Source organism: Trachemys scripta, chromosome 2 (genome assembly GCF_013100865.1).
Source record: "Trachemys scripta elegans isolate TJP31775 chromosome 2, CAS_Tse_1.0, whole genome shotgun sequence".
NCBI lineage: Eukaryota > Metazoa > Chordata > Testudines > Emydidae > Trachemys > Trachemys scripta.
Window position 1 is genome coordinate 226370120 of NC_048299.1, and position 17661 is coordinate 226387780.

General features: G+C 38.6%; 1 protein-coding gene across 23 annotated transcripts in view; it reads right to left on the reverse strand.

Annotated features, from left to right (window-relative positions):
• The window catches only part of EYA1 (EYA transcriptional coactivator and phosphatase 1), a 239039-nt gene that overhangs the window by 78884 nt on the left and 142494 nt on the right, over window positions 1–17661 (reverse strand). For 12 of the 23 annotated variants that reach the window (XR_004644761.1, XM_034763100.1, XM_034763099.1 and 9 more), the window contains 3 exons: window positions 12360–12429; window positions 11629–11774; window positions 7203–7340 (listed from right to left, as the gene is read on the reverse strand). Coding sequence is in view for 22 of the 23 variants with exons in the window: in XM_034763100.1 (XP_034618991.1) it covers window positions 7203–7340; window positions 11629–11774; window positions 12360–12429 (354 nt within the window). In the remaining variant the exon portion in view is untranslated. The remainder of the gene's footprint in view (window positions 1–7202; window positions 7341–11628; window positions 11775–12359; window positions 12430–17661) is intronic. The other 11 variants (XM_034763101.1, XM_034763094.1, XM_034763093.1 and 8 more) reach the window with 3 other exon arrangements.

Here is a 17661-nt window from a genome sequence, read left to right on the forward strand (position 1 = left end):
CTTTTATGAAGGGGTTATTGTCCATAACACCGGGAAAAATAAATATACTACATGAACTATCAACATAGATGCCAAAGACTGAATGAACACAGAGACCGAACTACTCCCTCACCACTCCCTCACAAACAGACAGATGTTTAATGTCTAATCTGAGGAGCCGTGGCTCTAAAAGCAGGGCAGCAACCCCATTCCAAATGGATTGCCTTCACTGGTTATGCACCCAGCAGCAACACTGCTGTGAGGTGAGACATGTGGATACATAGGGAGAAATTATAGGAGCTGAAGAAAGCCTGTTATATGGCAGAACTGCTGAAGTGCTGAGAGGGGGTAAATGACAATGCAGAAGAGCTGCACATTAACCTGCATTATTTGTTTATAGCCTCCCCTCCTTCAAATCAGTTTTGAAACACAATGCAAACAAAGATATACTGCAATCTAGGGAGAAAAACCTAGGGTAAGCAAATAAGTGATAAGGAAATAAGTTGAAAAATGAAAACAGATAGAAAGAGAGGTGTATAAATTCATTGCTCCCTAGCACTGCCACATTACATTATTGGCTGAAATGGGTCAAGATCATAGCAACCTCCAAATTGGTGAGACAGTCTTTGGTGCAATTGACTGAGACACTGACATAATCCTGAGATTTAACAATAGAGAAGACTAGTTCTCAAATTTTGTACTGGTAACCCCTTTCACATAGCAAACCTCTGAGCAACCCCCACTTATAAATTAAAAACACTTTTTTATATATTTAACACCATTATAAATGCTAGATGCAAAGCAGGATTTAGGGTGGGGCTGACAGCTCATGACCTCCCCCACCCCCATGTAATAACCTGGCTATCCCCTGAAGGGTCCCGACCCCCAGTTTGAGAACCCCTGGGTTAGATGACTCTGATGCTGTTGCAGGTTTGGGTTAAAAAGATAATGATGATATTAAAAAAAAAATAAAAACATACTCTGAACTAATTCCAGGCTTCACATCTAAAATGTACATTAACTTCAAGGAGTGCAGATCTGGGTGCTTGCTCTTCCCTCCCTTTTTTTTTTTTTTTTTTTTAAAATAAGCCATGTCAGGAACAATGTACATCCCCAAAATCATGGGGCAAAAATATTAAAAGGATTAAATTGTGAATGTTAATAAAAACTTGCATACTCCATGACCACTGAAGACCTTGTACGCAGTGGGTGTGGGGGATGTCCAACCGTGTTCTGAGTAAAAATACAAGCTGAATGTAATGCAAGAGACAGTAACCGTAAGAAATATTTAGATTTTTTCCTATAAATCTTCATTACTTTCCACTATTACTGGTCGGGCTGCACAGTGGTTGATAGATGCTCATAAACCTGTGAGCTAAATCAGAGTGCTTCAGCAGAAGAGTTTGCATCCATGTTTAGCACTAGGTACAGAGAAATACTACTAATGAAAAAATACAAGAATTTAAAATTATTTTTTTTACGTTATCATAAGCCAGAGAGTCAGAATGAAGATGCAAAATCTTTTAAAATGCAAAAGTCTTCAAGCTTTTTTTATTTCCATGAATGCCACGGTTAGGGGAAATAAGATTTTTTTTTTTTTAAATTCACTGATACAGAAATACATGTACAAGCATTATAGGTTTGTCATTCAAATTATTCTGAAAAAGTAGTACCGGGCCTCTCATATTTTAAAAGTTCTTCTTTAGTTACTGCATTATCTTTTCACAATGTGTGTTGGCAGATAATTTACAAGAGCAAAAGAAAAAAGTAATTGCACCCTGGTCAACATATCACAAAAAAAAAAAAAAAATCTCTTTCATCTTATGGTCAGCATTGGCTCCTATAGAGGAGGGGTGGGGGCCTCACAGACCGTAACAAACATGAAACAGGTTTCTCAGAAACTGCTGTGTGGGCCACCCAGGGCTACTGGCCTAAAGTTGTTTTTAAAATACTTCAATTTTGCCACATTTTTTAATCAGTTGTGTCATGGCACAGAGCATACTGTTCCTGTATTAGATGAACAAAGAACTGTGAATATTTATGAAATATATAGGCTTACTGCAACAAACTGGCCAACCATAGGATTTCTAATGTGATAAAAGCTGTAAATTGCAGGTCAAAGGTCTAGTTTGCAAAGAACAAGGACCCACATTAAAGCGAGGAATCTCAGTCAGCATATGAAGAATGCTGGAACCTGCTGGGACTAGTATGCAGCTCCCATGTGTAGAACTTTTCTCCAGTACTTCTAAAATAGGCAGGATGCTGTCCTCCCCTGTGTATTTTCTACAGAAGTCCATTTGCTTTCCTTGATCAGCCTACTTGCCATGGGCTATGTCTATCATCAGGGCACAATATATGTGGCAGAAGTTGGGCTTTTCCCTGGAGAGCTGCACTATGAAGGCCAGATGGGCTATTTAAACCCAAGGATTCTTTCTCTTCCTTATGCTGTTTAAAATTCTTTGGCAAACTCTCCCTATTTTTCCTAATAACTGCTTGGCCATCCAGCACAATATTTTTAAACTCCATAATAATAACTAAATACCTTAAGATTTACTTTTTTATGGATGAATTTCCAAACCCATTGGTTAGTATAGTCTGAATCATAACAACCTGTGTAACTAAAAGAATAGCAGCACTCATAAATTTAACACCACTACAGAGGAATGATACATTGATACAAAGTAATATACACAATTAAATACAGACAAGGGCTTATATTTCTTTGATTTTTAAACAGAACTGCATAGCTGCAAGTGTGGTCCTTCTCTCTGCTTTTGATTCCCTTACACTTTTCTAAACCCACCACCCCCAGCCTTCTCCCTACTCCATTTAATCTGACTGAGCATTTTCCACATGTACCATCAATTCAGAAACTATGGGCTCAGTGCTACAGTCTTTAGTCAAGTGACTGGTCCTTTGACTCCAATGAGACTGCTTACATGAGTAAGAACTCAAGGATCATACTTCGGAACACTTACCAAAGGCGGAGTGAGAAGCATGGTAGTTAGGAAGAAATAATTCCCCCCCCCGAATGTAAAGATGAAAAATTCAAAACAAACTGAAGCCCAAGTACCAAGATAATGTCTGTGTGGATACTACACAGCCATATGCCTCACGATTTTCAAAGTTGGCAGCTTTTCCCTTACCTATTGTTCAGCTACTCACCATGCCAGAATTTTAGTATGGACAGGCAAGGCATTGTGTAATTGCCCACACATGCACTACAACATATCAACATTTCAGGTGATATTTGCTCCTAATGGGAAGGGCTAGCATAGTGGCCTCCACACAATTTATGTGCTGCAGGTGCGGGTGGTAATCCTGACACAAAGCGGGGGAGGGGGGGGGAGGTGTGGTGGCAGTGCAGGCACACCAGCAGTTCAGGGTTATCTTGCAGCCCTACCTGTAACAGAAAGGGATGCCACCAGAGGCACCAGCCTGGTGGGTTGTTTATGGAGCAGGTCAAAGGGTCTATAATTTTGATTCAGTGGTTCAGAAACCACACTAAGGGGATGAGGAGCAGTAGCAGCTGCTATTTCAGCCTCTGTGGAAAGGATGCATTGAGAACCTGCAGCCTGCCCATGCATTCGTACAGGGGGGAAGGGGAATAAATCCATTCCCACTCTGGAGGTCTCTGAACAAACAACGACTGTGGTTTTGTGTGGGGAAGCTTAATTCCAACCTTGAAGAGTAATTTAAATCTTGAAGCTGTTGAATTTCCAGAACTAAAATTGTGAAGGGGAAACAAACATTCCTGTTTATTCCTAGCACCTATCAAGTCAGAATGAAAAATTCATAGATTCAAAGACTCCAAGACCAGAAGGGATCATTGTGATAATCTAGTCTGGCCTCCTGTGTAGCACAGGCCATAGAATTTCCCAAAAATAATTCCTATGGAAAATATTTTTTAAAACCATCTAATCTTGATTTTAAAATGGCGAGTGATGGTGAATTCACCATTATCCTTGGTAAATTGTTTCAGTGGTCAATTATCCTCACAGTTAAAAATGTACACCTTATTTCCAGTCTGAGTTTGTCTAGCTTCAACTTCCAGCCATAGGATCCTGTTATACCTTTGCCTGCTTGACTCAAACCCATTATGAAATATCTGCTCCCTGTGTAGTATTAGAGATTCTAATCAAGTCATTCCTTATCCTCTTCTTTGCTAAGATACATAGATTGAGCTCTTTGAGTTTATTACTATAAGGCATCTTTTCTAATCTTTTAATCATTCTTGTGGCTCTTCTCTGAACCCTCCAATCTATCAATATCCTTCTTGAATTGTGGATACCAGAACAGGACACATTATTCCAGCAGCAGTCAAATCAGTACCAAATACCAAAGTAAAATAACCTCTCTACTCCTACATGCACTCTACCACTTAACTACACGCCCTCCCACCAATGCAGATATAACCCCCAAAATTAAGCTAGTACCAAGTTTTTAAAAATATAGAATTAACCCAATTAAAAGACACACTAAAAAGATAATGACAAGGAAAACATGGTGTAGAAAAATCCTGTAAAATATTATTCTTACAACAGGTTTTTCCAGATGAACATTTAGTTTGCAGCAAGCTGGAGTGTAACTCTACCCAACACAAGCCTGCTACACTAAGTCCTGCTGACATGCACTAGCAGTTCCTAGTGCACTTTTATCTACTCTGCTTTCAAAGTGGGGTAAACCAAAGCATACTAAGGAACCATTGGTGCATGGTAGCAGGGTCCACACGAACACTTTGTGCATTTCAGGCTAGTAAGGTAGGTTTACACCCCAGCCTATCATGAACTAAGGGTTCATTTAGACAGGCCCTAACCGTAAGAACAAAATGACTAGAAAGGTTGTGGTTTTCCTCTACCTCCCTAAAACTACTTCAGCATTTCATTTGGATGATCACCCTCATCTCCACGCCAACTTTCTGTAGGTATTCCACAAGGCTCCAGTCTTGGCATCCTCTTCTTCTCCCTCTCTACCTGCTTTCTGGGTTATTTCATTCAAACATGACTTAACTGATGACTTATAGTTCGCTCTCTGCACTCTTGACTTTTCTCCTTTTGGTCAAAATAAAATTGTGGCCTGTCTCTCTGACATCTCTTTGTTGATATCTAGCCATCATCTTAAGTTTAACCATGCCAAAACAGAACTTGTAATCTTTTCCTTCAAACCCTCTCTTCTCTTAGTCACCCTGGACACTACCACCATCCTCCCTGTCACTCACCCTCATAATCTGGGCCTTGTCTTTGATCCAGCTTTCCAGATCTTTACATCCAGGCAGTTTTTAAATCTTGCTGCTGTTTCTTAGATAATATCTTTGGGATCTGGCTTTTCTTCTTCATCCACACAACTCATCATTTCAAACTTGTCATCACTTTCTTTTCATCCCTCCACTGGCTCCCTATTCACTTCATGACTTTCAAGGTCTTTCAGAGCCTATGCCCACTCTAGCTATCATCTCCCATATACTACTGCAATGTTGACTCTTGCCTGCGCTCTGCCAATGATACCAGTTTCCTCACCAATTTGTAAATTTTCCAACAAGTACCTTCTCACTTTCTCCAATGGAGCTTCCCATAAACAGCTGCAAAATCACCCTCATTGCCCTCCCTCAAAACCCTCCTTAAAGTTATCCTCTGCTATGATGCCTACAAAAAACTCAATAATGGTTAGGTAGCTGGAGTGTTGCAACCACTGTTTTAAATGTATCTATATGTCTAGCTTCTATTGGTGTTAGATGCCTAAATACCTATAAAAATTTGGCCCTAAGCTTGTCTTTTTGTTAGGTATTGATACACTGCCTAGCATAACAAGGTCCTGATGCATGACTGCGGCACCAAGGCACTACTGAAATACAAATTGTTAACAACAACAACAACAACATGTTCTTCAGCACAAGTATTTCCTAGTGAGAATGGATTAAAAGATTTCTTGATAGAATCTGCCTTCTGGGAGTTGCTTGTAAAATCACTGGTAAGCATTTTGAGCTCTTACGCAATCAAGTTAGTTTCCTTCAGTTCTGAAGATGTAACTATCAGAAGACAGTGAAACCAATAAGCTGGTTATGATTATTCCCATTCAGAATAGAAAACTTTTAATTACCAAATAGATAAAAGTAAACATACTTATTTGGTACTGTCTTGTTTCCTGCCTGCTCGGATGCAGAGTACCTAGATCTATATTTAAGAAGCTATGTGTTAGATGATTATCTTTTCAATACTGCAGCTGCTCTGCTGTATCTGAACTAAGGGTTGGATCAATACTCCTTAAAAGCCGTCAAACATAAATGAAGCCCTGTCCAGTTAATCCAGTAATGCATGTCTGCTTCAGAATATCTGATAGAGAGTTAATTACATCTAGAAACTGTAATAGGTATAAAAATTGGTGCCAACTTTTTCAGAAACAGCCTTCAATTTTGGGTGTCTGAGACACTCTGGCCCTTCTTTTCAGAGGTGTTTATCCCCGACAACTCTACAAACTGCAACTAGAGAAGTGTGTACTCTGCATCTCTGAAAATCAGGTCAAAGATGTCCCAAGTTGGGCACTCAAAATGAGAGGCCACTTATAAAAATTTTGGCCTAGATGGATGGTCAGATTCCAGAACTAGTCACACTCAGTCAGTGAATAACAGGTAGGAATATGCATGCTACATTTATAACATAGAAAAAATGTATTTTAATGCCATATTTAAAAGAAACAAATAAGTGCATCTAGAAAAAAAATTAATTGACAATATTAGCTAGCACTTACAAAGCTTTACACCTTCAAAATACTATAAACATGTTAATTAACTCTGACAAAGGCTCTGAAAGGGACAAAAAAATATTTGCCTGTTTTATGGATAGAGAAAACAGACTCAGGTGTTAACTTAAATCTTTTCACTTCCTATATTCATAATCATAACAATTTTTCCAGTACTATGCTCTGAAGCACATTAGTGCACTATTTATGAAGACAAAATTATTTGTTATAATAAGAATAGAATATTTACATTAAAATGCTAATTTAATCATTAAGGGTGGAATTTTCAAAAGCACTGAGGGTTGGCCTAATTCTACTCCTATTAAAGTCAGTGGGACTTTTATCACTGACAGCAAAGAAAGCGGAGTTAGGCCAATGCTGGGCACTTTTGAAAATCCCACCCTACATTGATATTTGTTTTATTCTAAAAGGAAAAATGAATAGAACAATGAAATATACTATAATTGGTAATACATATGTATACAGACCTTGCATTTGGTAGCTATATGGTGCCTGTCCTGGCTGAGGCGTGCTAAAGCTTGTCCCATAGCTTAGAAATCCTGTCTGTCCAGGTGACTGTGATTGTGACAATCCACCTTCTGTCTTGATGCCTGCCCACAATGCACCTAAATCAGTTAGTGATAGCAAATCTATTTGTTCATATTCAAACACCGACAGACAATAAAATCACATAACTAGCAGTACTTTAAACATACACGTAGTTAGTAATCACTGCATGCATTTTTGTAATGATGCTAGTGGTATGTGCAGTAGAGGTAAGGGAGAAGCTGCATATAAATGTAAGTTCACCAGGGACAGTTTCAGCTGTGGTTTTTAAAAATCAAGAGTTGCAAGAGAAATGAATATATGGCAAGTTGCCCTTTCCAGAAAGTTGCATAATTTTTTATTCATTTCCTGCCAACTCAGTCAGAAGCTAACATTTCCATAAGTTCATGAATTTCATAGATGGCAGAACACCAATTTCATATAGTTTCAATGAAGTGTAACATAACCCACTCTTTTTCATTACATAACAATTGAGATTTGCATTGTGCAATGTTTATGGATAAAGGATCAACAGTCCTACATTTAGGTTACACAGCTCCAAAGAGGCTTTTACAGTATTATAAAAAGAAAATCCTCTTTAAAAAGTGATTAAATTAGGCCCATTAGCACATAATATACCTTTTCAAAGTTGGTATGTATTGTAAAATATATGCTGTTTTTAATCAATAGACCAAAATAGACATACAGGATGCTAAATATGCCTTAGAGAGGAGCTCTCAAACAGGGAGGATACACCAAAGCTTCATTAATCTGCACTAATGACAGGGAAATCCATTAAAGAACTGTGCTCTAACAAAATTCAGCCTAGTCCAATGCCTACTGAAATGGAAAGACTTGCACTGACTTCAGTGGGCTTTGGATCAGGACCTAAATGAATAAGCAATACATATCAGGAACAGACATCACAACAAGTACATTATTTGGACACTGGAGTTTAATTTAGCTATTAGTGATATTTCATAATGCATATTTTACACAAATAATAGTCTTAGCAATATAGTAGTAATATGAGTAATGTAAGACTAGTCTCGGATCTTATTGCAGCAGTCTGTGATTACCTCTATGCTCAGAGGTCACCATTATTTGGGGTGAATCATAAAGTGTGGATGAGTAGTAGTCTTTTGTAAATGACAAACTATAAATCCATTTACCATTTGGTTCAAGTCTTAAAAACTTATGTCCTATGATGTATGAAGGAGGGAGGTGCAAAAAGTCATTACATTGTACAATATGCAATTATATGCCCCAAACAGTCAGATATGCATGACTGCATATTTTTCATGCGCTTCTGAGACACCCATTTTGAAATTATGGCCCTTCACTTTTTTCTAATTCCTTCTGAATAACTGCCAAAGTAATTTGTGTTTAAGTAAGGGTTGTTTCCCCTTGCTGTTCCCTTTCCTCTTCTATTTCACCCTGCAATTAAATCATAATGATGAATCTGACATATGGTCTCACTGTGAAACTTCCACTTTACAGTGTTGGTATCAACAATTCCCAGGAACGTTATACTCATCTTTCATAATTCGAAAGACCCTTGAAATGTTCATGTGAATTTTTTTTAATTAGTTTAAACTGAGATCAAGTTTAGAAATTTTAACCCCTGCTTCAACTCCCAGTCTCTGAGTGTGTGCAGAGAGCATTTCTCCTAGTTCATGCCTCCTTCCAACATGGGGCAGACAAGGGACGTAACGGGTAGGAAGCGGGAGGTGGATGCCAACTGGATGATAATATGCCACTGATAGCTTCCAGTTCTAGCCCTTCTGCAAACTTCTAAGGAGCAGGAAGAGGAGCTTTTCACCTCCTGACACCCCACAACTCCTTGTCTGCTTTCCTCCAGTGGCTTCACTTACCAGCTCTTCATGCTCTCTTACCCTCTGCTTTTCTCTTCACTAATCCAGAGAAGCAAAGAAAGGTAAGGGGGAGGGATCATGAAGGTACTATCAGGATCTAGGGGGAGAAGAAGCTGGTAAATGAAGCCTTTACATTATGCCACTAAGAAAACACACAGGCAGACTGCAGTGGAGTGCCTCAGGAAATGAAAAGCTACACTTCTCCAGCCTCCTCAGTAGCTTTGCAGATGTACCAGAGCCAGCAGCTCCCTAGGAGCTACTTGTCAGTGGTATTTCCTTCCACACCACTTCCTGCTTCCATGATTTCAGCATGGTGGAGATGTAGGAGGTGAGAAATAGAGAGACTGGGCCTCTTCCTGGCAGATACTTAAGTACTGCTCTGAGTGGTGCTCCCTATGCCTTCAGAGCAGTACCGTCCCAATAACTACCTCAATCAAGGAAGCTGAAAAGGGCTGAGATATTAATTTTCAACCTCAATTTAAAGTGACATAAAAGTTAATAAATTCCAACTAGATTTTAGAGTACACAGTCTTTCAAATTTTGAAAAGTGCCTTTTCAGTAAGTCCCATGCCAGGTCTACATTATAAACTTACAGAAGTGTAAATACATTTCTCAGGGGTGTGAAAAATCCCCAAGGGCTTCTCCCATCGACATAGTTACTGCCTCTCATGGAGGTGATTAACTAAGCCAATGAGAGATGCTCTCCTGTCAGCACAGTAGCATCTTCACAAAGTACTGCTGCACCATTGCAGAGTTTTAAGTGTAGACCTGCCCCCAGACTTTAAGAAAAAAAAAAAAAAAAAGAGAGAGAGAGAGAGAGAGAGAGAAAGTGACCTAAAAAGCAGATTTTCTCCTTTCAGATGAGCAGGACATATCCTAACTCTGCTATTTTGTTCATTCTACAAGTGTTGGAACCCGTAGGCATGGAAAAAGAGAAAGACAAAGCACACAATTCAGAAAATAGGATTCACCTGCAGACCTGGGAGGAGAATTTTGACTCTCTTACGGTGCTGATCCTGCTTGCTTTGTGCAGATGAGCAGCCCCATTGTCTTCAGTGTGACTGCTCACGTGAGCACAGACTGCACGACTGGGGCCTAAAGATGTACTTAAATGTATTTGTTCACAAGGAAATACTCTGATGTCAACTCCCACATTCCCAAAGTATGTTTGCTTTTTAATACTACTGTTAAACAACAAGATACATAGCTAAAAGAACCTTGGCCAAGCCCTGAGGTGGACATGTAGGAAAACAAAAAAATGCAATAAGACGTATCACTTAGCCAGTTTTTCAGTTGTAAACGGAAGTTCTGTAATGCAAAATGTGCAAGACAAAAATAACTAAAGTCCTCGGCACAGTGGATGGATGGGGCAGGGGAAAAGGAAAAAAAAGCAAGAGACTAGATAAACATACTAGCCAAACCAGCAAGCAGAGTCCAAATAGAGCAACTCACATACAGAGCACTGGTGACATGGAGGCAGCTAAACTGAGAGGGTGAAATCCAGGCCCCATGGAAGTCAATGCAAGTTTTACTACTGACTTTAATGGGTCTAGGATTTCACACAGAAAGACAAAGGGAACAAGATAAACCACCATCTGGGCTGCCCAACCCACCACAGATAGCCAAGGACCAATAGAAGTCTCAAACAAGAGAAACACACATTTACAATATATGTAAGAAAAATACATTATCATCACTGAAAATATATTTTAAATATTCAAATGAAATGTTTTAGATGTTTAAAATATGCAGAAAAGAGTTAAAATATATGAACTATGTTTATAGCTATTTATTTTATAATATATATCAACATATATACAATATATATAGGGACAATATGAAAAATGCAATTGGATTATATATCACCATATTGTCAGAATTTTAGAGCCTTAATGGCATTTATTTCAATTTCAACCATAGCAGATTTCCAAAACTACTCAAATTAGACGTCTTGAGTCAGATCCTTAGCACATATAAATCAGAAGAGCTTGATTGGTTTACACCAGTTGAGGATCAAGCCTTGTATTTATCAATTTACCCTTTAATGTACTTGGATTGCACAATTCTTACTGAAGTCAACAGGAGTAAGATAGGCAGTACTAGCTCCTTAGATTACATTTCCGTTTTGACCATTTCTAACATAAAACATTTGATGAACGCCTCTCTTTAACCTATCTGTTTCCATGTTTTCTATTAAAGATAGCATTAAAAACAGAAACAAAAGGTAAAAGCAACTATTCCCTGGGAGGTTATGAGAGTTGTTATGGATTTGTCTAAGACACATTTGTCATGTACATTCTTAATTAGACTCCAGTAAATACATATTATAAGCTTTCCCCACTTCACCGAAAGGGAATGTAGGTTTTTGACTACAAACATGCATGAACAGTTGTCATATTAAACACAGAGAAAACACTTTCTAAGGGTCATAGAGCCTTCTGGGTAAAAATATTTACCCCAGATTTAAAAAATATTGATACTGACTCTTACTCACCATATGAAGGGATTCCATAGGGCTGGCCTGGCTGTGGGTATGTAGCATAAGCTGTAGCTTGCTGCATTCCTGTCGTAAACTGTGTCTGCCCATATGCGGCCATAGTTTGTGAGGAAGGGGTAGGAAGAATATGTGGGTATGGTCTGCTATTGATTATAAATGACAGAAAATAGAATTTGTATTAGACAAAGACATATGAGTACTTGTGTTAACTGACAGCCTTATTATATTAGCTTGATTAGTACATGGTCATAGACTGCATGAGAGAACAGAAGTTCTTAAAAAATCTTTAAGGGTATGTCTTCACTACCAGCCGGATTGGCAGGCAGCGATCGATCCAGCAGGGATCAATTTATCGCGTCTCGTCTAGATGCGATAAATCAATCCCCGAGTGCTCTCCCGTCGACTCCTGTACTCCAGCTCGGCGAGAGGTGCAGGCAGAGCGATGGGGGAGCGGCAGCAGTCGACTCACCGTAGTGAAGACACCGCGGTAAGTAGATCTAAGTACGTCCACTTCAGCTACGTTATTCACGTAGCTGAAGTTGCGTAACTTAGATCGATCCACCCAGGTCTAAAATACAAATAACTAAAATAAAATAAAATCACACACTTTCTTAAGAACAAGCTTTGGGTTAAACTTTGATTTAACAGAAAAACCCAATTATGATTCTAAATGAGGCTAAAATCTGCTTATTTATTTTGATTATTATTATTTAAAGAAGATAACTTACTTGGAAGGATAAATCTGTGGTGGGGAGAACTGATGAGTTTGTCTTGGGCTGAAGCCACTGCTTCCAATTGCTGCCCCAAGGAGAAAGGAAAGCACATCAAAATGTAAACACACACATCTAAGGTAAGTATTACTTTTTGGTAACAGAATTTCAGAATTTTAACAAGGTTTTAAATAAGTCCAAATATCATTAATATTCTGACCTACAAAATAATGTTTTAATAGGGACAGGTACTAGCATAGGAATGCTCAATATTAAAATTAAATGCTTGATTAAATTACCCCTCTTTGCACAACTCCAGAGCAATAATTTATTTTTGCTTGCAGGCAGATGATATTTTCAAGGGAAACAAATTATTCTCAAATGATTGCCATTGGAAACCATGTCCTTCCATATTTTCAAAGGTTTACGATACTCCACCACAATGGTTGATTAATGTATAGTATATTAGACTCACAGAAATGTAGGGCTGGAAGGCTCTCCAGGGGTCATTTAGTCCAGCCCCCTGCACTGAGGCAGGACCAAGAAAACCTAAATCAGTAGTTCTCAACCAGGGGTATGTGTACCTCTGGGAGTACACAGAGGTCTTCCGGGGGTACATCAACTCATCTAGATATTTCCCTCTAGATACTTGCCTAGTTTCACAACAGGCTACATAAAAAGCACTAGTGAAATCAGTACAAACTAAAAATTTTCCACACAATGATTTGTTTATACTGCTCTATATACATACACTGAAATGTAAGTACAATATTTATAATTTGTTTATTTCATAATTATATAGTAAAAATGAGAATAAACATTTTTTCAGTAATAGTGTTCTGTGACACTCCTGTATTTTTATGTCTGCTTTTGTAAGCAAGTTGTTTTTAAGGGAGGTGAAAATTGGGGTACACAAGACAAACCAGATTCCTGAAAGGGGTACAGCAGTCTGGAAAGGTTGAGAGCCGATGACCTAGACCATCCCTGACAGGTGTTTGCTTAATCTGTTCTTAAAATCCTCCAATGATGGGGAGTCCACAACCTTGAAAGCCCATTCCAGAACTTACTACCTTTATAGTAGAAAGTTCCTCCTAATATCCAACCTAAATGTTTCTTGCTGCAGTTTAAGCCAATTATTTCCCTCAGTTTATTTGTCTCAAGACTAAGTAAGCCCAGTTTGTGCAACTCTTCCACATAGGTTAGATTTTCTAACTCTTTCATCAGTTTTGTTGCTCTCCTATGGACTCTCTCCTATTTGTTCATATCTTTCTTAAAGTGTGGTGCCCAGAATGGACACAGTACTCCACCTGAGGTCTCAACAGTGTCTAGAAGAATGAGACAATTACCTCCCATGCCTTACATACAACACTCCTGTTAATACATCCCAGAATGAATTAGCCTTTTACACAACCGCATCACATTGTTGACTCATATTCAATTTGTGATCTACTATGTCCCTCCCCCACCCCGATCCTTTTCGGCATTACTACCACTTAGCCAGTTATTCACTAGTTTGTAGTTGTACATTTGATTTTTCCTTTCTCACTGTCACACTCTGTACTTGTCCTTATTGAATGTCATCTTCTTGATTTTAGACCAATTCTCGAATTTGTCAAGGTCATTTGGAATTCTAATCCTGTCTTTCAAAGTGCTTGCAACCCCTCCTAGTTTAGTGTATTCTGCAAATTTTATAAGCATACTCTCCACTTCATTAGCCAAGTCATTAATGAAAACGTTGAATAATACCAGACCTGGGACAGACTCCTAAAGCACCCCACTAGATATCTCCTCCCAATTCAACAGCAAACTATTGATAACCACTTTTTGAATATGGTCTTTCAACCACTTCTGTACCCATTTTATAGTAATTTAATCTAGACCGCATATTCTTAATTTGTTTATGACAATGTCACATGGCACTCTATCAAAAGTTTTACTACAATCAAAATATATCACTTCTACAGCTTCCCTATAATAGTCCCTATCTCAGTAAACCTGGTAAAGAATGAAATTAGTTGGTTTGGCATGATTTGTTCTCGACAAATACAGGTTAGCTATTATAACTTTATTATTCTCTAGATGCTTACAAATTGATTGTTTAATAATTTGGCATTAAACACCTAAGCCTTCTTGATGTCATCCATTATTTACTCTGATTCCCCACAAAGTAGAAGACCTACACTTTTCTTTGTCTTTCTCTTGTTCCTAATGTGTTTATCTAACTTCTTCTTACTGCCTTTTATGTCCCTTGCTAGGTATATCTCCTTTTGTAACTCATTTTTTGCTTTAGCCTTTCTGATTTTGTCCCTCCATACTTTTTGCTATTCTTTTGTATTCCATTTTAGCAATTTGTCCAAGTTTCCACTTTTTGTATTAAAAGATCTGTATTTCATAACAAAATTCTAAGTATGTTTCCTATTGAAAACATACAGGTAACTTCATAGCAAGTCTCTCTTTTTAAAATAATTCTGTTGTACAAAGGCTATACTACAGCTTCCACTTTCAGCTTCTTTCCTTGCACTACATACTTATTTCTAATCAGTTTTCAGACTTTGATAACTTTTAGTATTTCATAAAGATGTCATAATGAAATAGCATATTGTCTTAATAAAACACTGTTAAGTGTGTAAGACCAAGAAATTAATCTAACAGGTATTTTTTTTCTGAAGCTCAGATTAAGAGCTCCAACTTCCTATTTGTAACCCCACAACCATCCCTGTTAACACAGAAGTTTAAAATTCATGGAAGATCTTTGCAACCTTTCAGGGCACTAAAGAGAAAGAAGGTCAGCTATGCATTTGTATGCTGTGCCTTCTGCTCATCATTATACTATAAAGTGCAAGGCCTACACTTTGGGAGTGTATTAGCTGATCACAGAATGACTATGAGCTACAAATGTGATGTAGCCATGAAAAAGGCAAATATGATCCTAAATGGCATCAGGTGAGGTATTTCTGTTAGAGGTTGGGACATATTAATGCCATTGAAGAAGGCACTGGGAAGACCTGATCTGGAATACTGCATACAATGCTAAAGAAAGGAATTCAAACTGAGACAGGTGTAGAGAAAGGGTACTAGGATGATTAGGAAACTGGAGATCCTGTTTTACAAGACGATACTAAAAGATCTTGGCTTGTTTAGTCTAGCAAAATGAATGCAGAGAGGAGATGTAATACATCAGAGGACTAAATATAAGGGAGTGAGAAGAGTTATTTAACTAAAAGACAAGGGTGGCTCAAGAACAAATGGGTATAAACTGGCTACGAGTAAATTTAGGCTGGAAATTAGAAGAAAGTTTCTAACCATCAGAGAAGTGAAGTTCTGGAATAGCCTCTCGATAGCAATAGAGAGGGCAAGCAATCTTACCAGCTCTAAAACAGGGCTTGATAAATTTATTAATGGGATTATATGACAAATTCTAAAGATACCAGAGGACTGGACTGAAGGATCCAGGAGGTTCCTGTGTCAGGTTCCCTGCAGGGTGTCACCTGGAACTGGGGTATCCCTGAACCCGCCTGACTCACCAGTCTGGGCTCTCTTTACTTTGTACTGCTGTGACAGGCCCTCAAGCCTGCTCCAGCACACATACAGGTAGGGACACGCACAGCTGCAGCTGCACACAGCTGCTGAGATCAGCTCTCCATGGGAAGGCTCAGCTAAGGCACCTCCCAGTTCCTAAGGCATGCACTCCCCTCTGGAGTGCAAACCCAAAATTATACTATGTTGTGCTACACAGGAAATTGTACAGCATAAGATCATGAAATTCGCCCCCTCCCTCAATGGAAGATATTCAACAGCTTTCTGCCCCCAGTTATGATTTTCACCCGCTGGTTTTAGACAAAAACAAGTTTATTAACTACAAAAGATAGATGTTAAGTGATTATAATGGATAGCAAACAGATCAAAGCAGATAAAACAAAAACGCTATTTAAGCTTAATATACTAAAGAAATTGGAGATGAATAGCAAATTCTCACCTAATTGTTGGTTTAGGCAGTTTGCAAAGATTCTCAAGGGCAAGCTGCACCTGCTTGCAGCTTAAAACCCCAGGTATGCCTTTCACAGGCTAGAAATCCCTCTATCCTGGATTCAGCCCTTCTCCCCCAGTTCAGTCCTTGTTTCTTAGGTGTTTCCAAGTGTCTCCTTTGGGCGGGGAATCAGTGAAGAACCACAATGATGTCACTCCCCTGCCTTAAATAGCTTTTCCATATGGCAGGAATACTTTGTCTCCCAGCTTGATTCCCACACCCAGTCAGTGGAAAAACACTAGTATTCTATGATGGAGTCCAGTACCAGATGACTTGGTCACATGTCCCGGAGGGACACAGCAGCCATGATTCGGAGGCTGTTTGTAGCATCCTCAGGAAGGCTCCCAGGTGGGAGATTAATATCTTCTAAGACCTATTGTTCTCCTAATGGCCCTTCTCAGCCAACCATCTAGACTGATTGCATTCTGCTTAGTGGGCGTTCCCCAGGTGTAAACACATTTGTAATCGATGCATAGACAATATTCCTAACTTCAGATACCAAAATGATACATGCATCCAAATAGGCTAATCATATTCAGTAAATCATAACCTTTTCAATGATATCTCACAAACTTTATCTTGCACAAAACACATTATGGTTATGCCATACTCATATCACAATAATGTCTCTATGAAGAATATGGGGCATAGTGTCATGGTTCCTTCCAGTTTTATGTCCCTATTATTTTTTTAGAGGTTCCAAGAAGAAAGCCTTCTTCTCTCTGATTACTATTTGGGTCCCATTTATTCTCTATGCCCAAGATCTCTTTTGAGTCCCTCACACGGAAGAGGTCAATTTCAGGTTGTGAGATCATTGTAAAATATCTTTCCTGGTATGAACCAAGCAGAAAATTACATGCCTATTGTCAGGCACTTGGAATCAAATAGACATGCACAATGTCCCACCTGATATAATTTCTGAAGACTGTCAAGCTGGGCAGAATCTGATTTTGTCCCTATGAAGCATGCAGATTTGATCTCAGTACTACAGAATTATTTATGAGTGAGCATTACCAAGAAAGATAGCAAAGAATTTTTTCCCTGTTTTCCCTTACCTTTATCTCGTTTATGTCAAGCCCAAAGTAAATACACCCCAGCTGTATAATCTACATGATATATACATATATATTATTACAAGAATCTCTGTAAATAATGTACAGTCTAAGAGTGTTCTCACACACTGTGCTTTCAAACAGCTGGGAAAAAATGGAGACGTAAAATCAGGACAGTATCTTTCAGAGAAGTTAGTGTATTGGCACCCAAGTATTCAAGGATTGTTAAAGTCAATTATGA